This window comes from Phycodurus eques, chromosome 20, assembly GCF_024500275.1.
Source record: "Phycodurus eques isolate BA_2022a chromosome 20, UOR_Pequ_1.1, whole genome shotgun sequence".
In the NCBI taxonomy this organism is placed as follows: Eukaryota; Metazoa; Chordata; class Actinopteri; order Syngnathiformes; family Syngnathidae; genus Phycodurus; species Phycodurus eques.
In genome coordinates, this window is record NC_084544.1 from 16,310,058 (window position 1) to 16,337,237 (window position 27,180).

Sequence of the window (27,180 nt, forward strand, 5' to 3'; positions counted from 1 at the left end):
GCGTCCACAACAGTCCGGATGGTTCTTTGTCTCTTTCGCCCGTAGGACACGACGTCCACAATTTCCAAAAATGTGGACTCATCGGACCACAGAACACTTTTCCACTTTGCATCAGTCCATCTTAGATGAGCTCGGGCCCAGAGAAGCCAGCGGCGTTTCTGGGTGTTGTTGATAAATGGCTTTTGTTTTGCATAGTAGAGTTTCAAGTTGCACTTACGGATGTAGCACCGAACTGTATTTACTGACATTGGTTTTCTGAAGTCTTCCTGAGCCCATGTGGTGATATCCTTTTCACATCGATGTCGGTTTTTGATGCAGTGCCACCTGAGGGATCGAAGGTCACGGGCATTCAATGTTGGTTTTCGGCCTTGGCGCTTGCATGCATTGATTTCTCCAGATTCTCTGAACCTTTGGATGATATTATGGACCGTAGATGATGAAATCCCTAACTTCCTTGCAATTGTACGTTGAAGAACATTGTCCTTAAACTGTTTGACTATTTTCTCACGCACTTGTTCACAAAGAGGTGAACCTTGCCCCCTCGTTCCTTGTGAATGACTGAGTAATTCAGAGAAGCTCCTTTTCTACCCAATCATGGCACCCACCTGTTCCCAATGAGCCTGTTCACCTGTGGGATGTTCCAAACAGGTGTTGGATGAGCATTCCTCAACTTTCTCTGTCTTTTTTGCCACCTGTCCCAGCTTTTTTGCAACATGTTGCTCCCATAAAATTCCAAGTTAAGGATTATTTGCTAAAAACAATAAAAGTTTATCAGTTTGAACATTAAATATCTTACCTTTGTAGCGTATTCAATTAAATATAGGTTGAACACGATTTGCAAATCATTGTATTCTGTTTTTATTTATATTTAACACAATGTCCCAACTTCATTGGAATTGGGATTGTATATGACTCCAAAACCGCTGTCCTAACTCTGTGTACAGCGTCGACTTATGATGTGCTTTTGTGTTGCTATTGCGCATCGCGGTTTGAGTGTCTTTTGTCCATTTCATGTGTTCCGGATCTACAGAGGAATCCCAATTGACCCAAAAACCTCTGATTGAAAAGTACAAGTCGCTACTGCTGCCGCGGCTGCTTGCTTTAGTCTCCATTTTGTTGTTGTTTGGTCGAGTGTGGCTTCCGTCCATACAATGCGAATCACATGCAACGCGCCTCTCACTGGCCAGGAAGTGAATCAATTCAGAGGATTTGCTGAATCACAAGTGAATTGCAGGGGAAAGAATCGCAATGCATTGATGAATCGATATTTTTATCCACTCCGAGTGTATTCATTTAAATCCAGGTTGATAAGATTTACAAATCATTATATTCTGTTTTTATTTACGTTTTACACAACATCCAACTTCATTGGAATTGGGGTTTGTACATTAAAATGGACAAATGAAATACTTGCCTTGGCCCCATATTTTGAATAATTCATCTCAGTGAGCGTCACTGGTCGGAGTTTATCAATGTCTCCAAATGCAACCCCAGGAACATAAAGTGCACATACCACATGCACCCATCTGAAAAGATTCAAGAAAGTAATTAAAATGGCTGAAAAGGAAGACACTACTTACCAGTTGAATTCATTCAGTGACTCAGCTCGTAACTCAAGTTTACTAATATCTCAAATTATGAGAGTGATGAGGGACATTAAGATGATGATGTGCTGCTCGCTGCCGCCATTTAGGAGCGATATATTTGAAGCTTGCTCATACCTCAAATTTTGGCTCGCAAATAAAAGCACAAAAATAAGTGGGAAAAAAAGAAAGAAAAAAAATCGACTGAGCAACACCTCATAATAACTCGTCAAATTCATAAGTTGCTGCACTCGTAAGTCGCGTCCAGGGGCGTCAAACATCGGGAAAACTTGACAACTGACCGTTTGGGGGCCCCACGGCTGTCCGACAGCTTCCCCGCCCCCCCTCATCCCTGTCAACTTGAAGGAAATGTCTGTCATAATATCAGTATGGCCAAACATGTCCTGAAGCACCGCGTTAGCAAACGTGACCTTCAAAAAGAAGTCGAGTGGGAATTATTTGGAAGGGACAATTAATCAACAGTGTTGTTTGTAGCTGAACGGAATCAAGCACGGAGCAACCAACTCCGCAGCTGCATTTAGTCATTCGACGCATGCTTCGAAATAACGACGGAATCGAGCCATCCCGAAACTTTCAAACATGAAAAATAGACTGATGGATTTTGGTTTCCACAGACTAACAGACAGCTCAGTTTGGTGTGTCACAATTTCAAATGCAGATTGACGGAAAGGGAATCCAAAGTCCAATATAGAGATATCCATCTCTAGCAAGCAACGGCTTCACAGTTTAATTTGCTGTGTTTTTCATGCTCTACTGAAGTAGTAAATTTGGGTGCAGTCTGGCTAAGGAGCACTATCAGCGATAACGTGGCTGAAGTCTCCACGCTTCACATAACACACTCTTTTCTCTTATTCCCTTTATTTCACTCTCTCTCCTCTCTTTCCTCCTCTCATTCCACTACCAGCCTTCTCTCTAAGTCTCTAAGTCAATTTTCTCTTCTCCAACTGAACACAAGTACAATTCAGATACCCGTTGGCAGACTATACCATTTGTATTTGATTCTGCATCCATTTGTTTTGCTACCTCGAAATTTTGCTACCTCTAATCTCTAATGGGTCAATCTGCTACTGTACCCTACCTCCCTGCATCTGTCTCTTTGAAGATACCATCCTGGTTGGGGCAGAGCTCGCAGCTTGGCATCACGCCATTCTTACAGGCATCACAAAACCAAGGTTCTGTTGAGTTCTCTGATGCCGAGCTCATTATAGAGTCACTCTCCCCATCGACGCCGTAACACCCTGAAAAAACAGAAAATGTTCCATGTTACAGACATGCAAATGTCACGTACATATCTTATTAACGGCACGACACATTCTACAATTTGTGTTTCTCCTTTTAATTAATGAAATAATAGATAAGTGCCTTCATTTGCCTATTTACTTGAATTCACTACTTTTCTGGAAGTTGTATGTCTTAAGCGGTTCACCAAATTATTTGTGTTAGAGGAACATTGGCATGTGCAAACACAAGACTCGATCACCCATCTGCGATGATCCATCCAGTAATTTTAAATTACTCTGGTCAAAACCTGCCAATCAAGTGTGGCACTCAAGTTCTACTAATTGTTTGATTTGAAAAAATAAGCCGGACAGAAGAGGAGCAAGAGCAAAAAAACATTCTAAAATGGTTCTCAGAATTTCCTGAGGTCACTGATACCACTGCTATGGTGATGTGGTTGCTATGGTAGCTATTATAGCTGCGAGATTGGTCATCACTACAAATGAGGGCAGAAATCAGTAGTCTGCCTCTGTTGGGGAGATAACGCTAACTTCTAATTCAGTCAACCACCCTGCAGGCGTTTTGAGCAGTGAGAAACTCACAAATCAAAAGCTTAGATTTATATATGCCCAATGGGTGCTTGGCTAGAGTAAAGCCGCCCATCAAAAGCAAGCATTGCAGCAGAGTCATTTTTTTAGCTCTACACTTTGGAGTGTGGATGGCCTTTTCTGATTGAGACCATTTGCAATGTCTCAATATGGCCTGAACCTCTTTGCTGAGGGTCTGTTGTCACCATTGGTTTATGTTTTGTTTGGGTGTTTTTGTGAGATTGACTCAAAGGGATGCGATTGGCTGGAGCCTGTCAAGGTGTACCCTGCCTTTTGCCCAAGGTCAGCTGGGATAGGCTCCAGCTCAATGGCGACACTAATGTAGACAAGGGATATAGAAAATGGATGGTTGGAAGACTCGAAGGCCAGTGACAAATGTTTATTAAGATTATATTCTGATAAATATTGAACACCTGAATTTTAAGACAAGAGCTTTCCCCCTGCAGGAACCTTTGCAGGTTTTTCCCTAGCTACCCTGGTAGCTTGAGTTGCCCCTGTGTCCCCAGCCAAAAAAAAAAACTACCAGGGTACGGAAGGTTCCCCCCGGGTTATTTCCTTCCTCCTGGTGTGTTTTCCAAAAGCTACCAGGATCTCTTTGAGGGGGGCGGGCTGTGCTGACGAACGCTAATTGGTTGACAGACCTCTGTAGACGTTTACTTTTTCCTTCACAGAGCCGCCATTATGCGACATTATGCAAGGCTAGAAATCAGATCTTTTCGTATTTCCGCTGAGCCACATTGGTGGACATGCAACAGGCTGGACAAACTCGGTGCTCGCCGACCTTATGTCACCGGGACGATGCCGGGCTCGGAGGCGAGGTCCACCGCTGGCCGTCTCGGCCCCCCTAAGGTGCAGAGGTCCGAGCCCAAGCGGGTGTGTGCATTTTCCTCTACCGGGCCAGAGGAGACGAACACCGGCGTGAGGCTGGCTGGCGGGGACGCTCTGATGGTCCAATCCGGTCAGTCGTGGGGGGAAAAAAAATTTAAAAACCTTCCCAGGCAGTAACTCCTCCAGAATAATGCTGTGTTTGCCAAAAGCAAGACAAGGAAAGAAGCCAGGCTTTTTGTCTGTTTGTACGTTCACAAATAAATATTTGCAATGTACAGTCTTTTTTTGTTGTTTTTGTTTTATGCAAACCTTTACATAACACTTCACATTGCTGTCTTTAAAAACTGACTAAGAACTGTCCATGAAGTTAAGTATTTTTTATTTAGTGAACCTTATCCAAATAAGGTATTTGCAATGCTAACCTGGCTGCAGACAGGTTAGCAATACAATTACAAACTGTACAATATGATATAGTAACAAGTTAAATATTAGATTACATCATAGCACATGGTGAATAAAAGGTCCATAAAAAGCATGTGCGCAGATATTCTCTAAAGCTGGAGAATTTGTATGAAGAAAAATGGAATCGCCTGAATGCCAAGAAACATCTTTTTGAATAAGTAAATAGTTCATATATATTTAATATTTATATTTAAATGCAGATGCGACTATATATGTGATTTATTGTTCTCAAATTTGTAGTGGAACGGTGTAAGGCAGGTCTGTCAAACTCATTTATGTCGCAGGCCGCATTGCAGTCACGGTTTCCCTCAGAGGGCCGTTGACTGTGAGACCATATAACTGTCACCTCATAATACTATTACATAAACACAACAAATTGATGGATACCAAGTTTTGAAATCAGAAGTCAAGGGTAATAGTTTGTTCAAATTAGTTACTGTAAACAGAAAATACTTGCAATAGCTCAACAATACTATTTATTATATATGAGAATTTGAGCAAGAATCATCTTTGTCAACTTCCAAAGTTGACACAGATGATTTGCTTTCGCGGGCCACATAAAATGAGTTGGCGGGCCAGATTTGGCCCCCGGGCCTTCAGTTTGATAGCTGTGGTGTAAGGCTTCAGGAAATCGAATAACTAGATTCGAATTTATCGAAATGTACCTGTATATAATACATCTCCTGATCTCAAAGACTGTCTGCAGCCAGGTTGGCATAACAAAGGAGAATCAGTTCTCAATTGCCTCACCTGGATAAAGGATTAGGTATCAAAATATTCGAAATGTATATTAAGATATAAAATAGGACATGAACTTTAAAGCTTGAAATACCAGCGTTTTTTTTTTCTTTTAGATTAAGTAGGTGTCAGTATTGAGCAACATCAGACTCAATTGCTCAAGCTACCCTGAACTAATAAATGCGATGGAAACACAAATCACATGGGCCACAGGAACCTTTTGCTACCAGGAACTCAAAGTTCCTGGGCTGATTGGTGGAAAAGCTCCTCATGTATATGAAGGATCAAAGAAAAACAATGTTCACACCTTCACCTGTGCGCGTGTATACAGTGGTGCCTTCGGATGAGTTTAACTCATCCCTTGACCACGCTTGTAACACATCTCAAATCATCTTTCCCCATTGAAATGAACAGAAATGCCATTAATCTGTTCCAGCCACACCCCAAAAAAAAAAAAGTAATGTTTTAAGGAGAAAAACAACACGATAATGTTATTGGCTATAAAAGCATTAAGTAATTATGTCATTAAAAAGAATTGAACTGTTTTTTGTCACGCTTTCTCACGAAATGTACATTGTGCTGCTCATTCTGGTATGCGCGCCTTGGCCACCTGGGAGCAGTTGAAGACAGACATACAAATATAATGTACTGGGGAATCAGCTCCTCTCTCGGCTTCTCAGTACAGCAACAATATCAGTTATTCTTCAGAGAGGATAAAGATTGCACTGACTACGTTAGCGTCTGTCAATTCAGCAGCCGCCTATAGGTTACAAGCGTTGGATCACGTCTTTCACTGAATAGTAGGGATACCCCTTGCAGAATCGTCATTTTTAGGGCTACGGAAAGGAATTTCTGTAATCCCTGTTTATGGCGTCATTGGTAAAACCCCTAGATCAGCCTCCATTTAGCTGTGTTGGATTTCGATTTTCTAAACTATGGCTGCACTTGCTTGAAAGTTTTTGCTCAGAAAAAAACGTTAATGATTTAGTCTAAAATGAAGAACAATCTGTCAGATACTTTGAAGAAGTTTGTTCTTCATAACATTTTTCACCACATTTGGTGCATACTCAAGAATTGTTTTATGTCCATCAAAATTGGTTGTCAGCTTGTGAATGGCAGCCGTATTTCATTTGCAAATGCAGGCGTGATTGTTTAATTAAAAAAAAATTGGGCCGATTTGCGACGTAAAAAGTAGGATAAAAATCCTTAATCCTTACAAATTAGGGCTCATTTTATTCATGTATCACTCCCCTAAGCCAATGAAATTGTCTATTTGTATATACAAGTATTTTGAAAATTTTAGTAACATAATTATATGCCTTTGAGTATTGTTATAGTCTGCATGTGTAACCACATACAGTAATGCTCATTGTTAGCCTGTGTGCCTATTGTTTCAAATACACGTGTAATTCTTTGTCTTATGTTTAGTTTGAGAGTGGCAATAAAAAGCTTGAAGCTTCTTTATTTTAAAAGAATATTTACTCAATATAGCAGCCAAATTCCTGGCTGTTTTAACGTGTATTAAGTTTGCTGTCATGTTCTGTGTAAGGAACGTTGATTTGTTTTCTTCTGTTAGTTGGTGCTCCTGGCATTTTCCTTGGTTTCCCCTTGGCAGCGCAGGGAGGACTTGAATCGGGAGGTGCACCCCTGGTGCGCAATTGTAATCAGCTCCCAGTCTGAAGCCCTACGACCGCACCAGAATGGTGCTGGACCATTTCTTATTTGTCCTGCTGTGCACATTCTGGATGGATGCCTGGGATATTCTCTGAGCACTTTTTCTTGATACTTGATTGAAATAAAGACGTTTACTAATTCCATCCACGCTCTGTTACTCCTTTGGGGTGCCAACATTTGCACTTGCAAGTCAAAGCAAAAAAACAAAACACAAAAAAAATCGGCCTATCAACGCCGCATCTTGAAAGACTCGTAAGTCTGGAACAAATTAAACTGACAGCTCAATGCACCACTATAAGAACTTGAGCGCGTTTTTTTGCATCGGTGGTTATCTGGATCAATTGCTACTTATTGATTGGCCACATTCTACCACTATAATACACCGACAATACTAATCGTTTTCTGGATGCCAACATTTACAGAACAGCTCACGTGTCATTATTTAAATGCAAGTGTTAGGTATTTAATGTTATTCAGGCAACTGTAATGTGTTGGAACGCAAATCATTGTGGGTACGTAACTCGCAGGAACTGTGTGTTCACATGTCAGTCGTCATGTAGTGTGAACCACAGGCTAACGTGTGCCTTGAAATTGACGACCTACCTCCTTACATAAAATACTGAAAACCAACTCCTAAAAAAGGCATTGCTTTTTTTGTTTCGGTCCAACTGAATTTAAAAAAATAAATAAAAAATAAAACTGTTGCTAGGTAGGGTTGGGCATCGTTTGAATTTGAGCGATTCCGGTCCCGATTCCAGTTCCTTATTTCGATTCCCGTTCCAAACGATTCTCGGTTCCAATTCTTTTAGGCAGTTGGCTCAAAAATGTTTTTAGACTAAAATGAACATTTGACTCGGAGGTTCTTTATAACCAGTATCAATATCAAACCTATGAACTAAAACGCAATGTGCCGATTGACTTTATTTATTAATTAATGTTTCAGCTAAAAGTTAAATATAGCATTGTTAAAATCGTTACATACATACATATATATATATATATATTTGAACTTGAACTCCTGTTTTAAGCTTGTAGCCTTTTACTTTGAAGGGTACGCACCGGAACTCAGCAATTTGGCACGAAAAGTAACTTTACACGGCACCAGTGGTATTTTTTATTTTTTTTAATGGATGGAACCAAATGCTATAAAACGTTGATTAATGTCCTTACCCACCGATGAGGCACAAGGTTAGTGTTTGCGAAACTGTGAGACGCTTGTAAATTTTGTCCCAATTCATTGTGATGTAAAGTTGCTGTGGTGAAGTTCTTGCTCAATGTTAAGCTTTTCTTTTCTGTCATCGGCTCTTACGTTGAATTTGAAGACTCAAAAAAAACGCTAAAACCCATTAGTGCAAATGTGCAAACAACCGTTTGCTGTCTCAATGATGGCATAGATTTATTGTATTGCTTCACTCACCCAATTGACTGAGAGTTGACTTCACTGAAGCTCCGCACGGTGTAGGCTGAGACGCTACACATAATGAAAGCCTCCTTTGCACAATATAATCTTATTCCACGTGTTGCATTGAGGCGACTGGTAATTAATTTTAACAAAGTTAAGACACACTTTTGTTCGACGACGCCGTTGGGCACAAACACGTCTTCATACGCATTCTTTGTTGGTTTTCGCCACTTCTTCTTCGGGGGTCGGCGGACCAGGCATCGAAACTGGGAACCGAAATGTTTTGTTTAACAATTCCAGGAGAACTGGAATGTTAGTCGCAGTTTCGATCGGTTCTCAATTCTCGATGCCCAACTATATTGCTAGGCATATAACTACCAGAATGGGACAAAGTTGCAACAGCTGTGTGAACGTGAAAGTTCTGTCTCAAAGGCACAGGCGAATTACAGACCCTTTCCAAAAAATTTTAATATCATGAAAAAGTTTATTTCCATAATTCCATTCAAAAAGCTAAACTTTCATAGGTTGTAGATTTAGGGCCCACAATTTAAACAATTTCAAGTATTTGTTTATTTTTACATAATTTGGGCTTCCAGGTCATAAAACCCTCGAAATCAGGGATTCAAAAACTTTGAATACTGTGAAGAAATAAGCCCAAATTTTGCAGGCCATAAATGTTTTAAACTGAATGTTACACACTAATCATCTACTAAACTCGAAGCACCTGCACTGGTTTCCCCAGATGTCATTAAATGGCTTCAGTTTGGTTCAATTGTCTCATTTGGGTTCAATATGGGCAAGACTGCAGACATGACAACTGGCCAGAAGCCCACCATTGATACCCTCCATAGGATGGGTAAGCCAGAAAAGTTCATAGCTGAGGAGACTGGCTCTTCACAGAGAGCTGTGTCCAAGCATATCAATGGAAAATCTAGTGGAAGGACAAAATGCGGCAAGAGAAGATGCACCAGCAAAAGAGATGACCGTGGGGTTCAAGGGATTATCAAACAGAGAAGACTCAAGAATCTAGCAGAGATCCAGAAAAAGTGGAATGAAGCGGGAGTCACAGCTTCAAAAACCACCATATTCAGACGCATCCGGGAGATGGGGTACAACTGTCGGGTTCCTCGGGTCAAGCCACTTCTGAGCCTGAGCCAACGAAGGAAGCGTCTCAACTAGGCCAAGAAGAACAAGGACTGGACTGTTGTCCAGTGGTCCAAGATCCATTTTTCCGATGAAAGTAAAGTGTGCCTTTCATTCGGGAATCAAAGTCCAAGGGTTTGGAGGAAGACGGGCGAAGAACAGAACCCAAGCTGCTTGAGGCCCAGTGTGAAATATCCACAGTCAGTCATGATTTGTGGTGCAATGTCCAGTGCAGGCGTTGGTAAACTCTGCTTTCTTAAATCCAAGGTCACCGCAACAGTCTACCAGAATGTTTTTGAGGACTTCATGATTCCTTCCTTCTGCTGAGGATCTGTATGGAGATGCAGTTTGCATCTTCCAGCAGGACCTGCCCCCTACTCATACCGCCAGAAGCACCAAAACCTGGTTTGATGCCCATGCCATCACAGTGCTTGACTGGCCAGCCAACTCGCCAGATCTAAACCCCATTGAGAATCTATGGTGTATCATCAAGCGGAAAATGAGGGGCACCAGACCCAAAAACAGAGAAGAACTGACAGCAAGCATCAAGGGAATCTGCTCTTCCATAACTCCCAGGCAGTGCCACAGACTGATTGCATCAATGCCACGGTGCATCAAAAGGCAGTGATAATAGCAAAGGGATTCCCAACCAAGTATTAACGATAAACATTACAAAAAATGAGAATTAAATGGTCATTTCTTCACAGTATTCACATTTTTTGAATTCCTGATTTCGTGGGTGTTTGAGCTGGAAGCCCAAATTATGTTAAAATAAACAAAGAAATACTTGGAATTGTTTAAATTGTGGGCCGTGAATCTATAATCTATGAAAGTTTAACTTTTTGAATGGAATTAAGAAAATAAACTTTTCCGTGATATTCCAATTTTTTGGAAAGGGGATATATATCTGTGATGCACTCATTTGGCAAAAAGTGTGAAAGGGGCTGCAGGTAAACCAATAACTACGAAAAGTACAGCCTATGCATATTACATGAATTCAACAAAGGATCGTAACCTTTTTTTTCTGAGCTACTTGCAGACAATCTATACTACAGACACTTGCACTTTATACCACCATCAACATTATTTGTTCAGTGTTGACTCTTTCAGGTGATATTTAGCTTTCACTATTTCCTCAATCAATTTGTCGAAAAAAAGTGGAATTAATGGCATCTTACCTTCATGTACAGTAACGCCACAATTGTCGCACTGAATGATCTCATCTGCATCCTCGCTGTTGTCTCCCAGGCAAACCGAGCAGATGAGGATGTGCTGAGCACTCCAGGTCTGGGACCGATCTAGCAAGGAATCCTGATGAAAACAAAACAAAACAAAAAACAGCACAACTGTAGTGCTACTGAACCCTTCTAACCACAACTTCAACTAAAACATTTCATACCGGAGACACAAACTAAAATGATATATTGTGCTGGTCTATTTCTGGCAAATCGAAATGTTTTGAGTTATTATATGGTTATTTGTGAATAACTATGGTTTAGAATGAATTGTACACAATTTTGACTAATATACCAAAGACCTAAAATAGTGAAAATTTAACTATGGGTTATATTGTCCACAATCCATCCATCATGCCTGCCTGTCACTCTCACACATGTTCAAGTTTCACTAAGCCTTCTGTCATGGACATAACAGAACTCCTATCGATCCAAGTCATTCACCTGCCAATTAGACCCCCTTCCTAAAGTTCTTGTTAAAGTTTGCCTCCCTTTTCTGGTTCCTCTCATCAGTAATACGCCTGAACCTAAAAGTGTGGTGTTTTGTTTGAAACGCTAGCTTCTCGTTCTCTTCAAACTAATGATGGTGTGGATGATGTGCCAAATCATCATCTTCTCCCACTTATCCAGAAACTGGTCACAGGGGCGGCAGCCTAATCAGAGATGTCCAGACCTCCCTCTCCATGGCCACTTTGTCCACCTCTACGAGATAAATCGCAAGGTGTTCCCCGGCCCAAATGTTCGGATGTTTTCATATCGTGGAAAAGTCAATTTAAGAGGGCGTCACAACACTGACGTGTGTCACAAATCACTCATCTCCATAGCTGAATTATTACTATCACAAAACGTCCACTTAATGCTTTGTGAAATTAAATTAAACCTAAATATGATCAATATGCAGAGCCAATTCCTTGCAGTGCATAACTATTTGTATTGACTTGTTAATGTGTATGTATAGTGGACGCAATCCACTATACAAATGCAAAAGAATCATCAAAACTTTATTTTCTTGATGTAGCCAATGCATTTGACGACATTGCATAATTATTAGACTTTCATTGCTTAGTAACCATGAGCCAGTGTAATTAAAGCCAAGCAAATTTATTCATACAGTGCAATTCATACACAAGGTAACTCAATGTGCTTAAAAGCATTTGAAAACTAAGGGAAAAAAACAGCTTATAGACATCTAAGAACAGAAATAAATAAAAATACGATGAAACACCGTACAGTGCAAGAAAGATCATTTAAAAGTGGAAATCTAAAAAGCATGAGGGAAAAGTGAGGAAAAATAATTGTGTGTGGCATAACAGCGAAACGCTGCTTCACCATGTTTGCTTTGGACTCTGTGCTCCACTATTTGACCTGAGTCTGTAGATCTCAAAGACCTACTGGGTTTATAGCCCATGAGCATTTCTGTCATGCATTCAGGACCTAAACCATTTACTGATTTATAGACCAGTAGCAGAACATTCAAATCTATTCTAAAGCTGACTGGGAGCCAGTGTAGAGACTTTAGAATTGGAGTCATTTGTTCTGACCTCTCTGTTTTGGTCACAACCCGAGCTGCAGCATTCTGAATATGCTTCAGCTGTTTAATGCTGTTTTGGGGGAGTCCAGTCAGAAGACCATTACAGTAGTCAAGTCTACTTGAGATAAAAGCATGGATGAGCTTCTCCTCGTCTGTTTGGCACATGGAAGCATTCACTCTGGATATATTTTTCAGCTGGTAGAAGACTGTTTTAATAATCGATTTGATATGACCGTTGAAAGTCAGGTCAGAATGTATCAGTCCACCAAGGTTTCAGACTTGGGCTTTGGTTTTTAAAGAGAGTGACTTCGGGTATTTACTAACAGCAATCCTCTTTTCTTTACTGCCAAAAACAATTATCTGCGTTTTGTAGTGGTTTAATTGAAGGTTTTGGCTCATCCAGTTATTTATCCGTTTTAGACAGTGACATAACACCTCAATTGAACTGTAGTCATCTGGAGACACGAAATATAACTGTGTCACCTGTTGTCAACATTAAGGTTTTGAAGAATTTGACCCAAATTAAAGTGACACTAAGCAGATATCTGCTTTGTTACATAGCACATTAAATAAGTGCTGAAAACATACGCAAAGACATAATATTGTGCTCAATTGTTAAAATACACTTTAGCTTAAGCATCTTTTTCACTGGCTCTAGGGACGTGGAATGTCACCTCTCTGGCAGGGAAGGAGCCCGAGCTGGTGTGTGAGGTCGAGAAGTTCCGACTAGATATAGTCGGACTCGCCTCCACACACAGCTTGGGCTCTGGTACCAGTCCTCTCGAGAGGGGTTGGACTCTCTTCCACTCTGGAGTTGCCCACGGTGAGAGGCGCCGAGCAGGTGTGGGTATACTTATTGCCCCCCGGCTCGGCACCTGTACGTTGGGGTTCACCCCGGTGGACGAGAGGGTAGCCTCCCTCCGCCTTCGGGTGGGGGGACGGGTCCTGACTGTTGTTTGTGCCTATGCACCAAACAGCAGTTCAGAGTACCCACCCTTTTTGGAGTCCTTGGAGGGGGTGCTGGAGAGCGCTCCCGCTGGGGACTCCATTGTTCTGTTGGGGCACTTCAATGTTCACGTGGGCCACGACAGTGAGACCTGGAAGGGCGTGATTGGGAGGAACGGCCCCACCGATCAGAACCCGAGCGGTGTTCTGTTATTGGACTTCTGTTCTCGTCATGGATTGTCCATAACGAACACCATGTTCAAGCATAAGGGTGTCCACATGTGCACTCGGCACCAGGACAACCTAGGTCGCAGTTCGATGATCGACTTTGTGGTCGTGTCATCGGACTTGCGGCCACATGTCTTGGACACTCGGGTGAAGAGAGGGGCGGAGCTGTCAACTGATCACCACCTGGTGGTGAGTTGGCTGCGATGGTGGGGGAAGATGCCGGTCCGACGTGGCAGGCCCAAACGTATTGTGAGGGTCTGCTGGGAACGGGTCAAACTCGATGCATCAAGGAGCTAGGAAGATTGTACTTAACAGATCAACCCAAAAGTCTCTCCAAAGAGCCTGGGTTTTCAATGAGACTTTCTGCCTGTGGGATGGTTCTGGACTGGACTGCTCTTTGTTCGAATCACTAGCTACAAATTAGTACTGGGTGTGAGACAAAAGTGACTGTGGTCTAATTCCTTTCCCGGGAAAAGTAACACATTACTTTGCGCGTTACTCAAAATGGGGGTATTTGGGAGTAACCCGTTACGTTGTAAATTTGTACTTTTTGACCGGCATCACTGTTTATGGAATACTTGAGATGTTCCCAACATCCACTTATCTATCCAACTATCCATTTATCTATCACTCATCCGAGGATACCTCACAATGTGGGTCCTGCTGAACACCATTCTCGGCTTCAGACACAATCCCCTCACATGTCACTCACATGGTCAAAGATACGTGACAACAGCTAAGTGAAAGAAAACCTGGTCTTTTTCAGTTCAACACCCATAAATTGGAGGGTTTCAGGGGCGCTATAAAGTAGTAAAAAGACAATGACGAAACAACGCACGCTTACCTCATTTCCTTTGCCTTGGGACATGCTGTCATTTGTTAATTCTTCCTCAAAAGCATTGGCACTCTTAGCCTTTTTCTTGAGTTTCTTCACCTCCTTGTCACTCTCACTGCTACTGTTGTTTTCTTCATCTTCCTTATCCTCATCATCATCATCGTCAGTGTCATCATCATCGTCGTTATCGTCGTCGTCATCATCATCATTGTCATCCTTGTCATCATCATCTTCATCACCATCATTATCTGCACTACCCCCATCTTCTTCCTCTGTGCCACCTTTTTGGGTCGCTGCCTTGCCTTTCTTCTTCCCCGCTGTGGGTCTCCAGTCATTGTCATCCTCACTATCATAGTCATCCATCTCATTCAGCTCCTCCATGGTTGTAAAGTCAAGTAGTGGACGGTTCCTGCGAAAGTTCCATTTTTTGGGCTCAGTCTCAAGCACGTCAGCATTATCATTGACAAGCCTAGACGCCAAGGTAGAGACACTGCCAGCGTCTGCACTGGACTCAGGCTCCAAAACCTTCTTGCTCTTTCGTCTGCCTTTGGGCGGACTAACGCCAGGGGTGTCTTTCGTGGAGGTGTCTGAGGAGGTCTGCTGTTTCGACTTCTCTTCATCTTCTGCCAGGTTGTCCTCAGCAGTCAGATCTTTGGTCTTTTCTTCATCGATAACATCGTCAAAAGAACCCACATTGTCCGAGTCACTTTCAGAACCTGCAGCACTTAGCTTAGCGCCTTCCTCGTCACTGCCGTTGCCTGTCCCATCTGATCCTATTAGAATACACGACAAACGGAAAATGAGAAACCCAAAGTTACACGTTTGGATTCTACAGTGCTATAATACCAAGTCCATTTAGCTGTCCAAACAATAAATCAGAGCCCTCGAAATGTGGTCCCAGTTCATTTCTCTTCAAGTCTGTGCAGCAATTAGCTTCATCTTAAAAGAAAGCACTCCTAGTCCACAAGGCTATCTTTGCTTTATACTAGTGTTCCATTTGCCACAAATGGATCATACAACAAATTTGGAACGGGAACATTAGTCCACAGAATAAAACTTATTTCATCCAGTACTGACCTGGATGTAATGGAATGAAACGGACAATCACAAGAATCGCATCGATAGCGCTAAAATGAAAATTTAACGCAGAATCAGAATCAACTTTATAATTCAATGAACTATTACGGTCACGTCACAATTCTTTAGGGCATCACGCAACTGCCCGTACTGTACTGCCATGTACATAGAGTCCATAACATCAATATACAGCAAAAATGAAAAATCCAATATGTGCTACGGACAATGGACAAATAGCACAGACCCTTCAGAGTTTAAATGTTCACAATGTATAGATGAAGCAAAAACCATTTTGCAAATTTTAACCTTCATTGCAGAAGGGTCCGAGTTCATTTGGCATGTTCACACGTGTAAGAAATGTCCAAAGGAACAGCTGAAACAGATCAAGTGTGAAAACACCCTAATGGACTGTGTTTCAATTTTCGCTGTTTAATGTACAAACGGTGAGCACGGCTCCCTGCCTAGACATATCTGTGACAATTGAAACGCGTCAATAGCAAGTAGCCATGATCAGGTAAGTAGCTACATTGCAGTGGAAAAGGGGGCCTCGAGAATACTAGTCAGGTGTGGTCACAACTTCGCCTGAATTGACAGTTGAAAGTCAAGTTTTAACATCCTGATTATGTAGAATTTGAATGAAAGAAGGGAACTAGCACTGGGAACTGTCAAATAGTTTTGTTTTTATTTTTTTAATTATTATTTTTTTATTTATTTTTAAATCAGGCTCAACAAGTAAAGCAATCATTGTATTTTCAGCATTAAAACAAAGGGCTTTACTGCCAGGTAATCTTAAAAGGTTCTGCAGAACAAAAATAAAAATAATTTGCTGGAAAAACGCATCTATTATCGCCGAGCCATGTATTTTTATGTTCTTTTTGTAAAGCCCATTGGCAATCGGCTGACAGCACAGCGAGATGGAACATTCCAGTAGAGGTCCGACAGGCGGGGAAGATTCCTTTCGGGGTTGACGCTGGAGAAAGCTGGGCCATTAACTTCTTGAGATGATGCAGAAAAACGTCCGGCTCACGATTGGCAATGGTGGAAGTTTACAGCTGCTTCATGTAAGGTACAGTTAGTGCCGTATTGAAGAGAGTCGTTGGCGACATGTGCATTAAACAAATTAGAGTATCTTTGTATCAATGAGTCAAAAACCTAATAAAATGGCTCATAGTAAAGTAGTAATTGGGACTTTTACAGGTTGCAAAGCAGCGACATACAGTATGAACTTCCGGTGCATTTTTATTTCCGAAAGAGTAATATGTAAGCCATTACATTTTTAGTGTCATGTAAGATGAGCGTAATGATTGATTTTGGGATCATTGTTTGGGGTATATTATATGTTAAACTATTAAAAAGCCAATTTGGGGGGTGCAGGGGGTGTATATTATTCTTGAAAACATCTTGGTCCCTAACCCCCACAAATAGCGAGGCTTCACTAAATTAAACACATTATTAATAAAAAAATAAAAAAAAATAAAAAAAAGAAATCACAGACCGATAAACAGTGATCATGAAAAAAAATAAATGTGTGCAATCATGCTGACTCAACTGAAAAGCGTGGTTATTAGTTTCAATTTCCAAAAAACAATTGACCTGCCAACAAACGGCTGAATAATTGATGCATGAAATGTGTGTACTCTAATACTATTAATCTAATACTGTACAATGAAAGCTAATGCATACCTGAGGCATCTCCAACTTCAAAGTCACTGTCATCTGAGCTGTTATAATCCAAGGCATCGAGAAGTGAAGCAGCAAGAGGTTTCACCTGACGCCGTTTTAAACCTCGGTCCACTAATATAAAAGAGTCACAGAAAACATGGTTAGCGTTTCCGGTTTTAAAAATGCAGGTTTACATGGATTGATTTGAAACAAATCAAACTGTCCCTGACAACATTCTGTGGTCTCTTTGTGCCGATAAACAATTCAAATAGAGGAAACCTTTTTTTCTTCTTTAAATCTATATATTAGTATCATTATGATGACTTCCTCTCATAATGAGATACTAAGGTTTAATGACGAGATACTAAGTCATAATTATGAAGTTCCATTCTATAATTAGGGCTTCGGTCAACCACCAATGACAAGGCTTGTGCATGATCATGTACACAAGACAATCCAAAATTGAGCTTCATAAAAATAGTGTGCAGCCTACTTGACCATGACAAAATGGAGTAAATGTTTCTTAACATTATGGAAAATACACACACACACACACACACACACAGACAGTGGGTACGGAAAGTATTCAGGGTCTGTAGTCTCTCCAGCGTGTCCTGGGTCGTCCCCGTGGTCTCCTCCCGGTGGGACGTGCCCAGAACACCTCACCAGGGAGGCGTCAGAGAGGCATCCGAATCAGATGCCCCAGCCACCTCGTCTGGCTCCTCTCGATGTGAAGGAGCAACGGCTCTACTCTGAGATCCTCCCGGATGACCGAGCTTCTCACCCTCTCTCTAAGGGGGAGCCCGGACACCCTGCGGAGGAAACTCATTTCGGCCGCTTGTATCCGGCTCCTCGTTCTTTCGGTCACGACCCACAGCTCGTGACCATAGATGATGGGTAGGAACGTAGATTAACCAGTAAATTGATAGCTTCGCCTTTCGGCTTAGCTTCTTCTTTACCACAACAGACCGATACAAAGTCCGCGTCACTGCACACGCTGAACCGATCCGCCTGTCGATCGCCTGTTCCATTCTTCCGTCACTCGTGAACAAGACCCCAAGATACTTGAACTCCTCCACTTGGGGCAGGATCTCATCCCCGACCTGGAGAGGGCACGCCACCTCTTTTCCGACTGAGGACCATGGTCTCAGATTTGGAGGTGCTGATTATCATCCCCAGCTGCTTCACACTCGGCTGTGAACTGCTCCAATGAGAGTTGGAGGTCATGGCTTGATGAAGCCAACAGAACCACATCATCTGCAAAAAGCAGAGATGCAATACTGAGGCCACCAAACCGGACCCCCTCTACGCCTCAGCTGCGCCTTGAAATTCTGTCCATAAAAGTTATGAACAGTATCGGTGACAAAGGGCAGCCTTGGCGGAGTCCAACCCTCACCGGCTTCAGCTTGACGGCATCCCTCACCATTGGATGAAGGACTCCAAGATGCAATACAATGTGCACCAACACCATGAAACTTTAAGGCACTATGTCGTTACTGTTGTAACATTTGTCCTAATACGACATACGGCCAGTGTGTTTCAATAATGGATATTGTACATAATGTGGTTCTCTCCATTGTGCCTTGTGTGTGTGTGTGTGTGTGAGTGTATATATATATATATATATATTATTATTTTTTAAATATATATCCCGAGTTCCCTCCTGGAGCAGTCACCTTATCGTGGTGGAGGGGTTTGTGTGTCCCAATGATCCTAGGAGCTAAGTTGTCTGGGGTTTGACTGGTAGGGTCACCCATGGCAAACAGGTCCTTGGTGAGGGACCAGACAAAGCACAGCTAAAAGACCCCTATGATGAACAATATATATGGATTTAGGTTTCCCTTGCCTGGACGCGGGTCACCCGCGCCCCCTCTGGAACCAGGCCTGGAGGTGGGGCTCAGAAGCTGGCTCTTGGGATTTGGAATGTCACCTCTCTGGCAGGAAAGGAGCCCGAGGTGGAATGTGAGGTTGAGAGGTTCCACGGTGAGAGGTGCCGAGCAGGTGTAGGTATGTTTATTGCCCCCTGACTCGGCGTCTGTATGTTGGGGTTCAACCAAGTGGATGAGAGGAAAGCCACCCTACGCCTTTGGGTGGGGGGGACAGGACCTGAGTACCCACCCTTTTTGGAGTCCTTCGAGTGGGTGCTGGAGAGCGCAGCCGCTGGGGACTCCATCGTTCTGCTGGGGTACTTCAATGCTCACATGGGCAATCACAGTGTGACCGGCAAGGGCGAGATTGGGAGAAAAGAGCCCCCGATCAGAACCCGAGTGTTCTGTTATTGGACTTCTGTGCTCATCACGGATACTCCATAATGAACACCATGTTCAAACATAAGGGTGTCCACACATGTACTCGGCACCAGGACACCCTCGGTCACCCAATTAAGAAGCAGATTCTGGGGTCTCTGAGACGGGCTCTCCTATCTCTGGGGTTGAGGTCACTGTGGTGGTTAAAAAGCTCCTCTAGGACAAGGCCCCGGGGGTGGATGAGATTCGCCTGGAGTTCCTCAAGGCTCTGGATGTTGTGGGGCTTTCCTGGTTCACACACCTCTCCAACATAACGTGGACATCGGGGACAGTGCCTATGGATTGGCAAACTGGGATTGTGGTCCCCCTTTTTAAGAAGGGGGACTGGAGGGTGTGTTCCAACTGCAGGGGGAATCACACTCCTCAGCCTCCCTGGTAAGGTCTATTCAGGCGTGCTGGAAAGGAGGGTCTGTCGGGAAGTCAAATCTCAGATGCCGGAGGAGCAGTGTGGTTTTCGTCCTGGCTGCGGAACAGTGGACCAGCTCTACACCCTCTGCGGGGTCCTCGAGGGTGCTTGGGAGTTCGCCCAACCAGCCTACATGTGTTTTGTGGACTTGGAGAAGGCGTTCGACCAAATACAAGCAGCTGAAATCAGTTTCCTCCGCAAGCTGTCCAGCCTCTCCCTTAGAGATAGGGTGAAAAGCTCGGTCATCCGGGAGGGGCTCAGAGTAGAGCCGCTGCTCCTCCACATTGCTCCACCCTGCTAATGCTGCTGCCCCTGCGACCCGACCTCGGATAAGCGGAAGAATGGATGGATGATATATCCCGAGTCAAGTCCCAAGTTGAGACAGGCAAGTCCCGAGTCAAGTCTCAAGTCCTACACTTTGAGTCATTTATTATTCACAAATTAAAAAAAAATATTATATACAGGCCCCTCCAAAAGTATCTGCAAGACAAGGTCAGTTTGTTTTTGTTGTATACTGAAGGCATTTGGGTTTCAAATCAAAAGATGAATATGAGACATAATTCCAGATTTAATTTCACGGGATTTACATCAAAATGTGTTAAACAACTCAGGACAGGACACCTTTTGTTTGAAGCCACCCACTTTTCAAATGAGCAAAACTATTGGAACAGACATTAAATTAACTTAAAGTGAATAACTTCTATTTGGTGGCATAACCCTTCCTTGCAATAACTACATCAAGCTTTCGACCGAGTGACTTCACCAGACTGCTGCATTCTTCATTTGAAATGCTTTTCCAGGCCTTTCCTGCAGCCTCTTTAAGTTCTTGTTTGTTGCTGGGGACTTCTCCCTTCAGCCTCCTCTTCAGGAGGTAAAATGCATGCTCTCTTGGGTTAAGGTCCAGTGATTCACTTGGCCAGTCTAAGACCTTCCACTTTTTCCCCCTGATGAAGTCCTTTGTTGTGTTGGGTGTGTGTTTTGGGTCATTGCCTTGTTGCATGATGAAGCGCTTCGGATTAGTTTGGATGCATTTTTCTGTAAATTGCCAGACAAATCTGTCGTTGACCAATACTAGCCACTCATGTACTTGAGAAGTATCTTCAGCATTTGCACAATTGACATTGTTCCAAATTATCGGACAACTAGTCACTTTAAACTGTATAATTTCTTGAAGCCTCTGCGCCATTTGCACAATGGTCCCTGCACCAGACTGTTGCTCTATCAGTAATTTCAATCTGCTCTAAATTGCTAGAGGACACGGCCTCATGTGCACAATTCTCCAAAAAAGAAAATTAAAAAATTATAATAATAATTGTAGGCATTACCACGTTACTTTTAACCTCTTATTGCGCAGTGAGTGTGCTTTTATGTTTTTGTCTCAAAAGTATTCACTGTCAATTGACTGTTGTCGTACCATAGACCAATTCCTTGCGTAATTCTGACATACTTGGCAAATAAAGATGATTCTGAAAATGGTTTCGTAGACTTCAAAATTAATTCTGCTGCTACCATCATGAGTTACATCATCAATAAAGATTAGTGAGCCCATTCCAGAAGCAACCATGCAAGCCCATGACCTCCACCATGCTTCACAGATGCAAGCCCAAGCCATGACATGACCTCCACCATGCTTCACAGATGAGCTTGTGTGGTTTGTATCATCAGCAGATCCTTTCTTTCTCCATACCTTGGCCTTTCCATTATTTTGGTAGTGGTTAATCTTGGTCTTATCAGTCCAGCAAACTTTCTTCCAAAACATTTGTGGCTCATCTCTGCAAAATCCAATCTGGCCTGTGGAGGTTGGCAGCGATGTCACTGACTATTGTCTTTGGGTGTTTCTTCGCAGCTCTCACATTGTTTCTGCCATCAACTTCAGTACACACCAAAAACAAAGGAATTGACCTTGCTGTTCCAATACCTTTGGAGGGGACTGTGTGTATATATATATATATATTATCATGACTGTACGGGGTCATTGCCGGTTCTGACAGGGCATTCACAACTTAGCTCATGGTGGTCCTCAAAAAGGCCTGCCAGTCAGACCCTGCACAATGCATGTCCTTCACATATGTGGCACCATTTAAAAAGGGTAACAAACAGGCTTTCTAGCTGTATACGTTTTATCGCCAAGAATCATTACTACATCGAAGAAATAATCCACCAAACACAAATGCCCTTACATGTTGTGTTATGTCAACATTTGTTCACAAGACTGTTTTAAAGTATTGACATACATATTTAAACCCCGGTCACTGAACTGACACGCATCTATTTGAAGCCCATTCACTGCCACTGACGGCTGTTGAATTCCAATATCCACGCTAACATGGAGGACTGGCATCATGCATGCACGCACACTGCGTAGCGCCGCTGACGCTCCACATTTTAGCCTCCGTTATCAGCACAGAGCTGAAACAAAAGTTTCGAACATCGTCACGTTCGCATTATCGTCCACCGTAAGCCAACCAAGACGATCCGCGTCGACTCGTACGATTTGCGCTTATCGCTGCAATGTTGTTGTCAGTCACAATGTTTGCGTCTCCCAATCGGGTTATGTAAGCTAAGCACAACATAGCCAGCGTTAGCAGCTGTCGTTGACGATTCGGTGAGTTCCGAGTATAATAATCCATCCAATCGAGCTCAGTTCACGTATGTACATGTGGGGATTATCGCGAGACAATTTATCCTGGGGCAATGCTGCTTCAGTAGTTTAAAAAAAAAAAAAAAAAAAAAAAAAACACACACAGCGAACAATCCCAATTCCGAAATGGGATGTCTTCTAGCCGGCTAGCTGCTAACTCAAACCAATGCTAATCGGGTCTTTACAGCTGTCGCACAGGCGGAAGTAATTGCAGATACGTTATTGGAGAGTGCACGTTTTGGGTGACTTACTTTGGTCTATTCGTTCGTGTTTCTACATAAACGAAGCGAAGGCAGGTCTCCCTTTTTTGTTTTTTGCAGCAAGCGTGGACAATGGAAAACACAGAAGTGACGTCCGCAATAGCAGCTGGCTATAGTTGCCATAGGGACCGACACAGCGGAGTTCTCATTCAGTCATTCGGGAAGGAAGCACCAAGATAAAAGTATTCAGACCCCTTACTTATTTTTTAATTTATTTATTTATTTATTTTTACTCTTTGCTATATTGCAGCCATTTGCTAAAATTATTTAAGTTTATTTATTTTTCCTCATTAATGAACACAGCAAACCATTTTGACGGGAGAAAAATGGAATTGGAATTGTTGAAATGTTTGCAATTTATGAAAAATGAAAAACTGAAATATCACAGAGCCATAAGTATTCAGAACATTTGCTCAGTATTTAGTCGAAGCGCCCCTTTGAGCTAATAAAATGATTCAAATGATGTGATGGGGGGAAAGAACAGTGTAACTGTACATGTGTCTTCCTTTTTGTGGTAAAAGCACTTTGACATTTTTATCTTTCTCCCTAGTCTTTAGTTGATTTTTTATTTTTCAACTTAGTAGCTAATTGTGTGAAGCTAGGTCTTGCTGTTGAATACCGATTCATACACATTTTCGATTGGTAAGGGATTGAGATGCTGACGAATGTTTTTCAGCACCTCACATGTTCTACTGTTCATAGTATCCATCCATCCATCCATTTTCTGAGCCGCTTCTCCTCAGTAGGGTCGCGGGCATGTTTGAGCAGATCCCAGACATCTTCGGGCAAGAGGCGGGGTACACCCTGAACCGGTCGCCAGCCAATCGCAGGGCACATAGAAACAAACAACCATTCGCACCCACGGGCAATCCAGAGTCCTCGATTAATGCATGCTTTTGGGATGTGGGAGGAAACCGCAGTACCCGTAGAAAACCCACGCAGGCACGGGGAGAACGCGCAAACTCCACACAGGCGAGGCCGGGATTCGAACCCCTGTCCCCAGATCTGTGAGGCAGATGTGCTAACCAGTCGTCCACCTTGCCGCTTGTTCATAGTACTTCTTTATTTTTTTTTATTTTTTTACATTGTCTATTTCTGATTTCTCTCTTAATGCCCAGGGGTTGAGGCAGAATGTCAAACGTAAAGCTTTGTTTTGATTTGCAAAACAACAACAAACTAATGTTTCTTTTTTTTTCAGGGGACACGGGGTTAAGAACGATGCACAATGGGGCAACAATATCTGGTTATCACATGGCTTCGAAAAGGCAGCAGTTACTGCTATACTGAGGGACTTCTTCGATGGCGACATTTTACATTCTGAAGGTGACCCGAAAGGGATAACTTTATTTTAATCATCAACCCTAACAACACTGTTGTCCTGTTAGTTAATGTATATGATAGTAATGGGAGGAGATTGAAACATCGCTATAGATGGTCGTCTCGACAGATGGCCTCCACGAACCGATGATTATACAGCTACCAATTTGATACGATTCATGCACAAATTTAACTTAACAGATATATGGAGGGTGGGAAAAAACAAATGTGAATTCATATACGTGGAGCAATAAAGCGCATACGAGTTTGTCAGGCATAGATTTTTGGTTGGTGTCTAATTGTTTTGATGGCAATGCTATCAGAATAGATTTTGACACAATAGAACATACATTTATTTATCATGCCTCGGAAAAATTGGGTTTTGGGCCATACTTTAGCAGTGCTATCAAAACAATGTACACTAACGGAAACCGTTCGATCAAGTTGCATTCTGGTACTTCTCCTCGATCCTTCCTTGAACGCAGAGCCCGGCAGGGATGTCCAATATCTCCTTATCCTTTTTTTTTAAACTTTGTACTCAATTATGCACTGATTATATGAAGCTTAGTCCACTTAAATGTATCGCAATTGCAAACAATGAAGTTATCGTCAGTCAGAGATCTCACTCAGATACCGCTGGCTATTGATCTGGTTAATACCTTCTCTCCTGCCTCTGGTCTTTGCTTAAATATAAAGAAATGTGAACTTCTCTCTCGAAAACATTGCGACATCCCTTCTATTTGTAATATACCTGTGAAAGACTCTATTACGGCACGGTGGAGCACATCTGCCTCACAGGGGTTCGAATCCCGGCCTCGCCTCTGTGGAGTTTGCGTGTTCTCCCCGTGCCTGGGTGGGTTTTCTCCAGGCACTCCGGTTTCCTCCCACATCCCAAAAAATATGCGTGGTAGGTTGATTGAAGACTCTAAATTGCCCATAGGTGTGACTGTGAGTGCAAATGGTTGTTTGTTTCGTGTGCCCTGCGTTTGGCTGGCGACCGGTTCAGGGCGTACCCCGCCTCCCGCCCGAACATAGCTGGGATAGGCTCCTGCACGGCCGGCGACACTTGTGAGGAGAAGCGGCTCAGAAAATGAATGGATGGATGGAGGCTCCAGCAGCCCGCGACCCAGTGAGGATAAGCGGGAAAGAAAATGGTTGGATGGAAGACTCAATTACTTACCTTGGTATTACTATCACCAAAAATGGAAAGGCCATGTGCAGCTCAAATTTGGATATAATTATCGATAAAACATGAAAAAAAAATTAACCAGTGGTTGCAGCGTGACTTATCACTGAGAGGAAGAATTCTGCTGACTAAAGCCGAGGGACTATCCCGCCTGACATATCCTGCTTCATCTCTTGACGTAAACAAAAAGATTTCAAACGATATAGACAAAATGCTTTTTCATTTTGTTTGGAAGAACAAAATCCACTACGTAAAAAAATCTGGAATAATGAACTCGTATGATAATGGCGGCCTTACCTTCTTGGACTTCAATACTTAAAATAATACATTCAAAATAAATTGGATAAAGGAATTCCTGAAGAACCCACTCTCAATTTGGAATTTTATCCCAAATTGTATTTTTTCCAAGTTAGGAGGCCTAAATTTCCTCAAATTTTTCTAATTAGAATATTCAAAAACTCCCCACAAAACTATCCAACTTTCATAAACAGATGCTTCTCTCATGGTCATTGATTTTTCTAAAGATAATTTCTCTTCGCATAAATACTACTTATGGAATAATGGACACATTTTACAATCCTTATTTTACCCTCACTGGTTTTCTAATAACATTCTTTTAGTGAGTCAATTATTTAACTCAAATGGCTGTCTTTTAACATACCAACAATTTATTTTGAAATGTGGAACTCTTAGTGAATTTAATATTGTCATAAATGCGATTTCTGCTGGAGTCATTATGCTTTTTAAAAGTTTGGAAAGTCAGAACTTGAGCATAGAAATATTATCTCTTAATCCAACCAAAAGTGAAAATGGTGTGATTGGTTAATCTATAAAATGCAACAATAATCGTAATTTCCGCACATTATTTCAAAAAGGTGTTGCATCAATTTCATTTGTAGTTTATTATTGGAATAATCTTGTTGATAATCTTGAGTTGAAAAAAATATGGAATTTACCTGCAAAATATTTGATGAACAATAAAGTGAAAGAAGTATCATTTAAAATAATTCATAGGCTTTACCCATGTAATGTTTTTCAACAGTGGTGCATAAAAGACATTGATACTAATTGCTGTTTTTGTGAAGGAACCCCTGAAAATATTTTTCAAATATTTTGGAATTGCCCATACTCTGCCCAATTATGGAAATATATATATAAATTGATAGTACTCTGTATAGAACCAAATCTTTCTCTTTGCTTTGACCATATATTGTTTGGCTTCATTAACTAGGCACCTGCATGCAAAAAAAACAATCTTATATTATTGTAGTGCATATTGTTTTTTGGATAATGCAGCCGTATGGGGGGCACAAGTCAGTGCAAACTGTAGGCCGGTCCCAGGCCCGGATAAAAGCAGAGGGTTGCGTCAGGAAGGGCATCCAACCTATATATATATATATATATATATATATATATATATATATATATATATTTATACGTTGTGAGTCGGTGGGGAGAATACTTCGAAGACCTCCTCAATTCCACCGACACGCCTTCCCATGAGGAAGCAGAGTGTGGGTTCTCTGAGGCGGGCTCTCCTATCTCTGGGTTTGAGGTCACCGAGGTAGTTAAAAAGCTCCTCGGTGGCAGGGCCCCGGGGGTGGATGAGATTCGCCCGGAGTTCCTAAAGGCTCTGGATGTTGTGGGGCTGTCCTGGTTGACACGCCTCTGCAACATCGCGTGGACATCGGGGACAGTGCCTCTGGATTGGCAGACTGGGGTGGTGGTCCCCCTTTTTAAGAAGGGGGACCGGAGGGTGTGTTCCAACTACAGGGGGATCACACTGCTCAGCCTCCCTGGTAAGGTCTATTCAGGGGTGCTGGAGAGGAGGGTCAGTCGGGAAGTCGAATCTCAGATTCAGGAGGAGCAGTGTG

At 42.3% G+C, this 27,180-nt stretch overlaps 1 protein-coding gene across 4 annotated transcripts in view; it reads right to left on the reverse strand.

The window, feature by feature from the left end:
• The window catches only part of phf14 (PHD finger protein 14), a 159,311-nt gene extending 136,390 nt beyond the window's left edge, over positions 1 to 22,921 (reverse strand). For 2 of the 4 annotated variants that reach the window (XM_061664635.1, XM_061664636.1), the window contains exons 1-6: positions 22,795 to 22,919; positions 17,212 to 17,322; positions 14,461 to 15,224; positions 10,856 to 10,988; positions 2,683 to 2,842; positions 1,415 to 1,526 (exon numbers count right to left, since the gene is read on the reverse strand). In XM_061664635.1, the coding sequence (XP_061520619.1) occupies positions 1,415 to 1,526; positions 2,683 to 2,842; positions 10,856 to 10,988; positions 14,461 to 15,224; positions 17,212 to 17,322; position 22,795 (1,281 nt within the window). In that variant the 5' untranslated portion in view covers positions 22,796 to 22,919. Of the gene's footprint in view, positions 1 to 1,414; positions 1,527 to 2,682; positions 2,843 to 10,855; positions 10,989 to 14,460; positions 15,225 to 17,211; positions 17,323 to 22,794 lie in introns of all 4 variants that reach the window. The other 2 variants (XM_061664634.1, XM_061664633.1) reach the window with 2 other exon arrangements.
• Between the last annotated feature and the right edge of the window lie 4,259 nt (positions 22,922 to 27,180).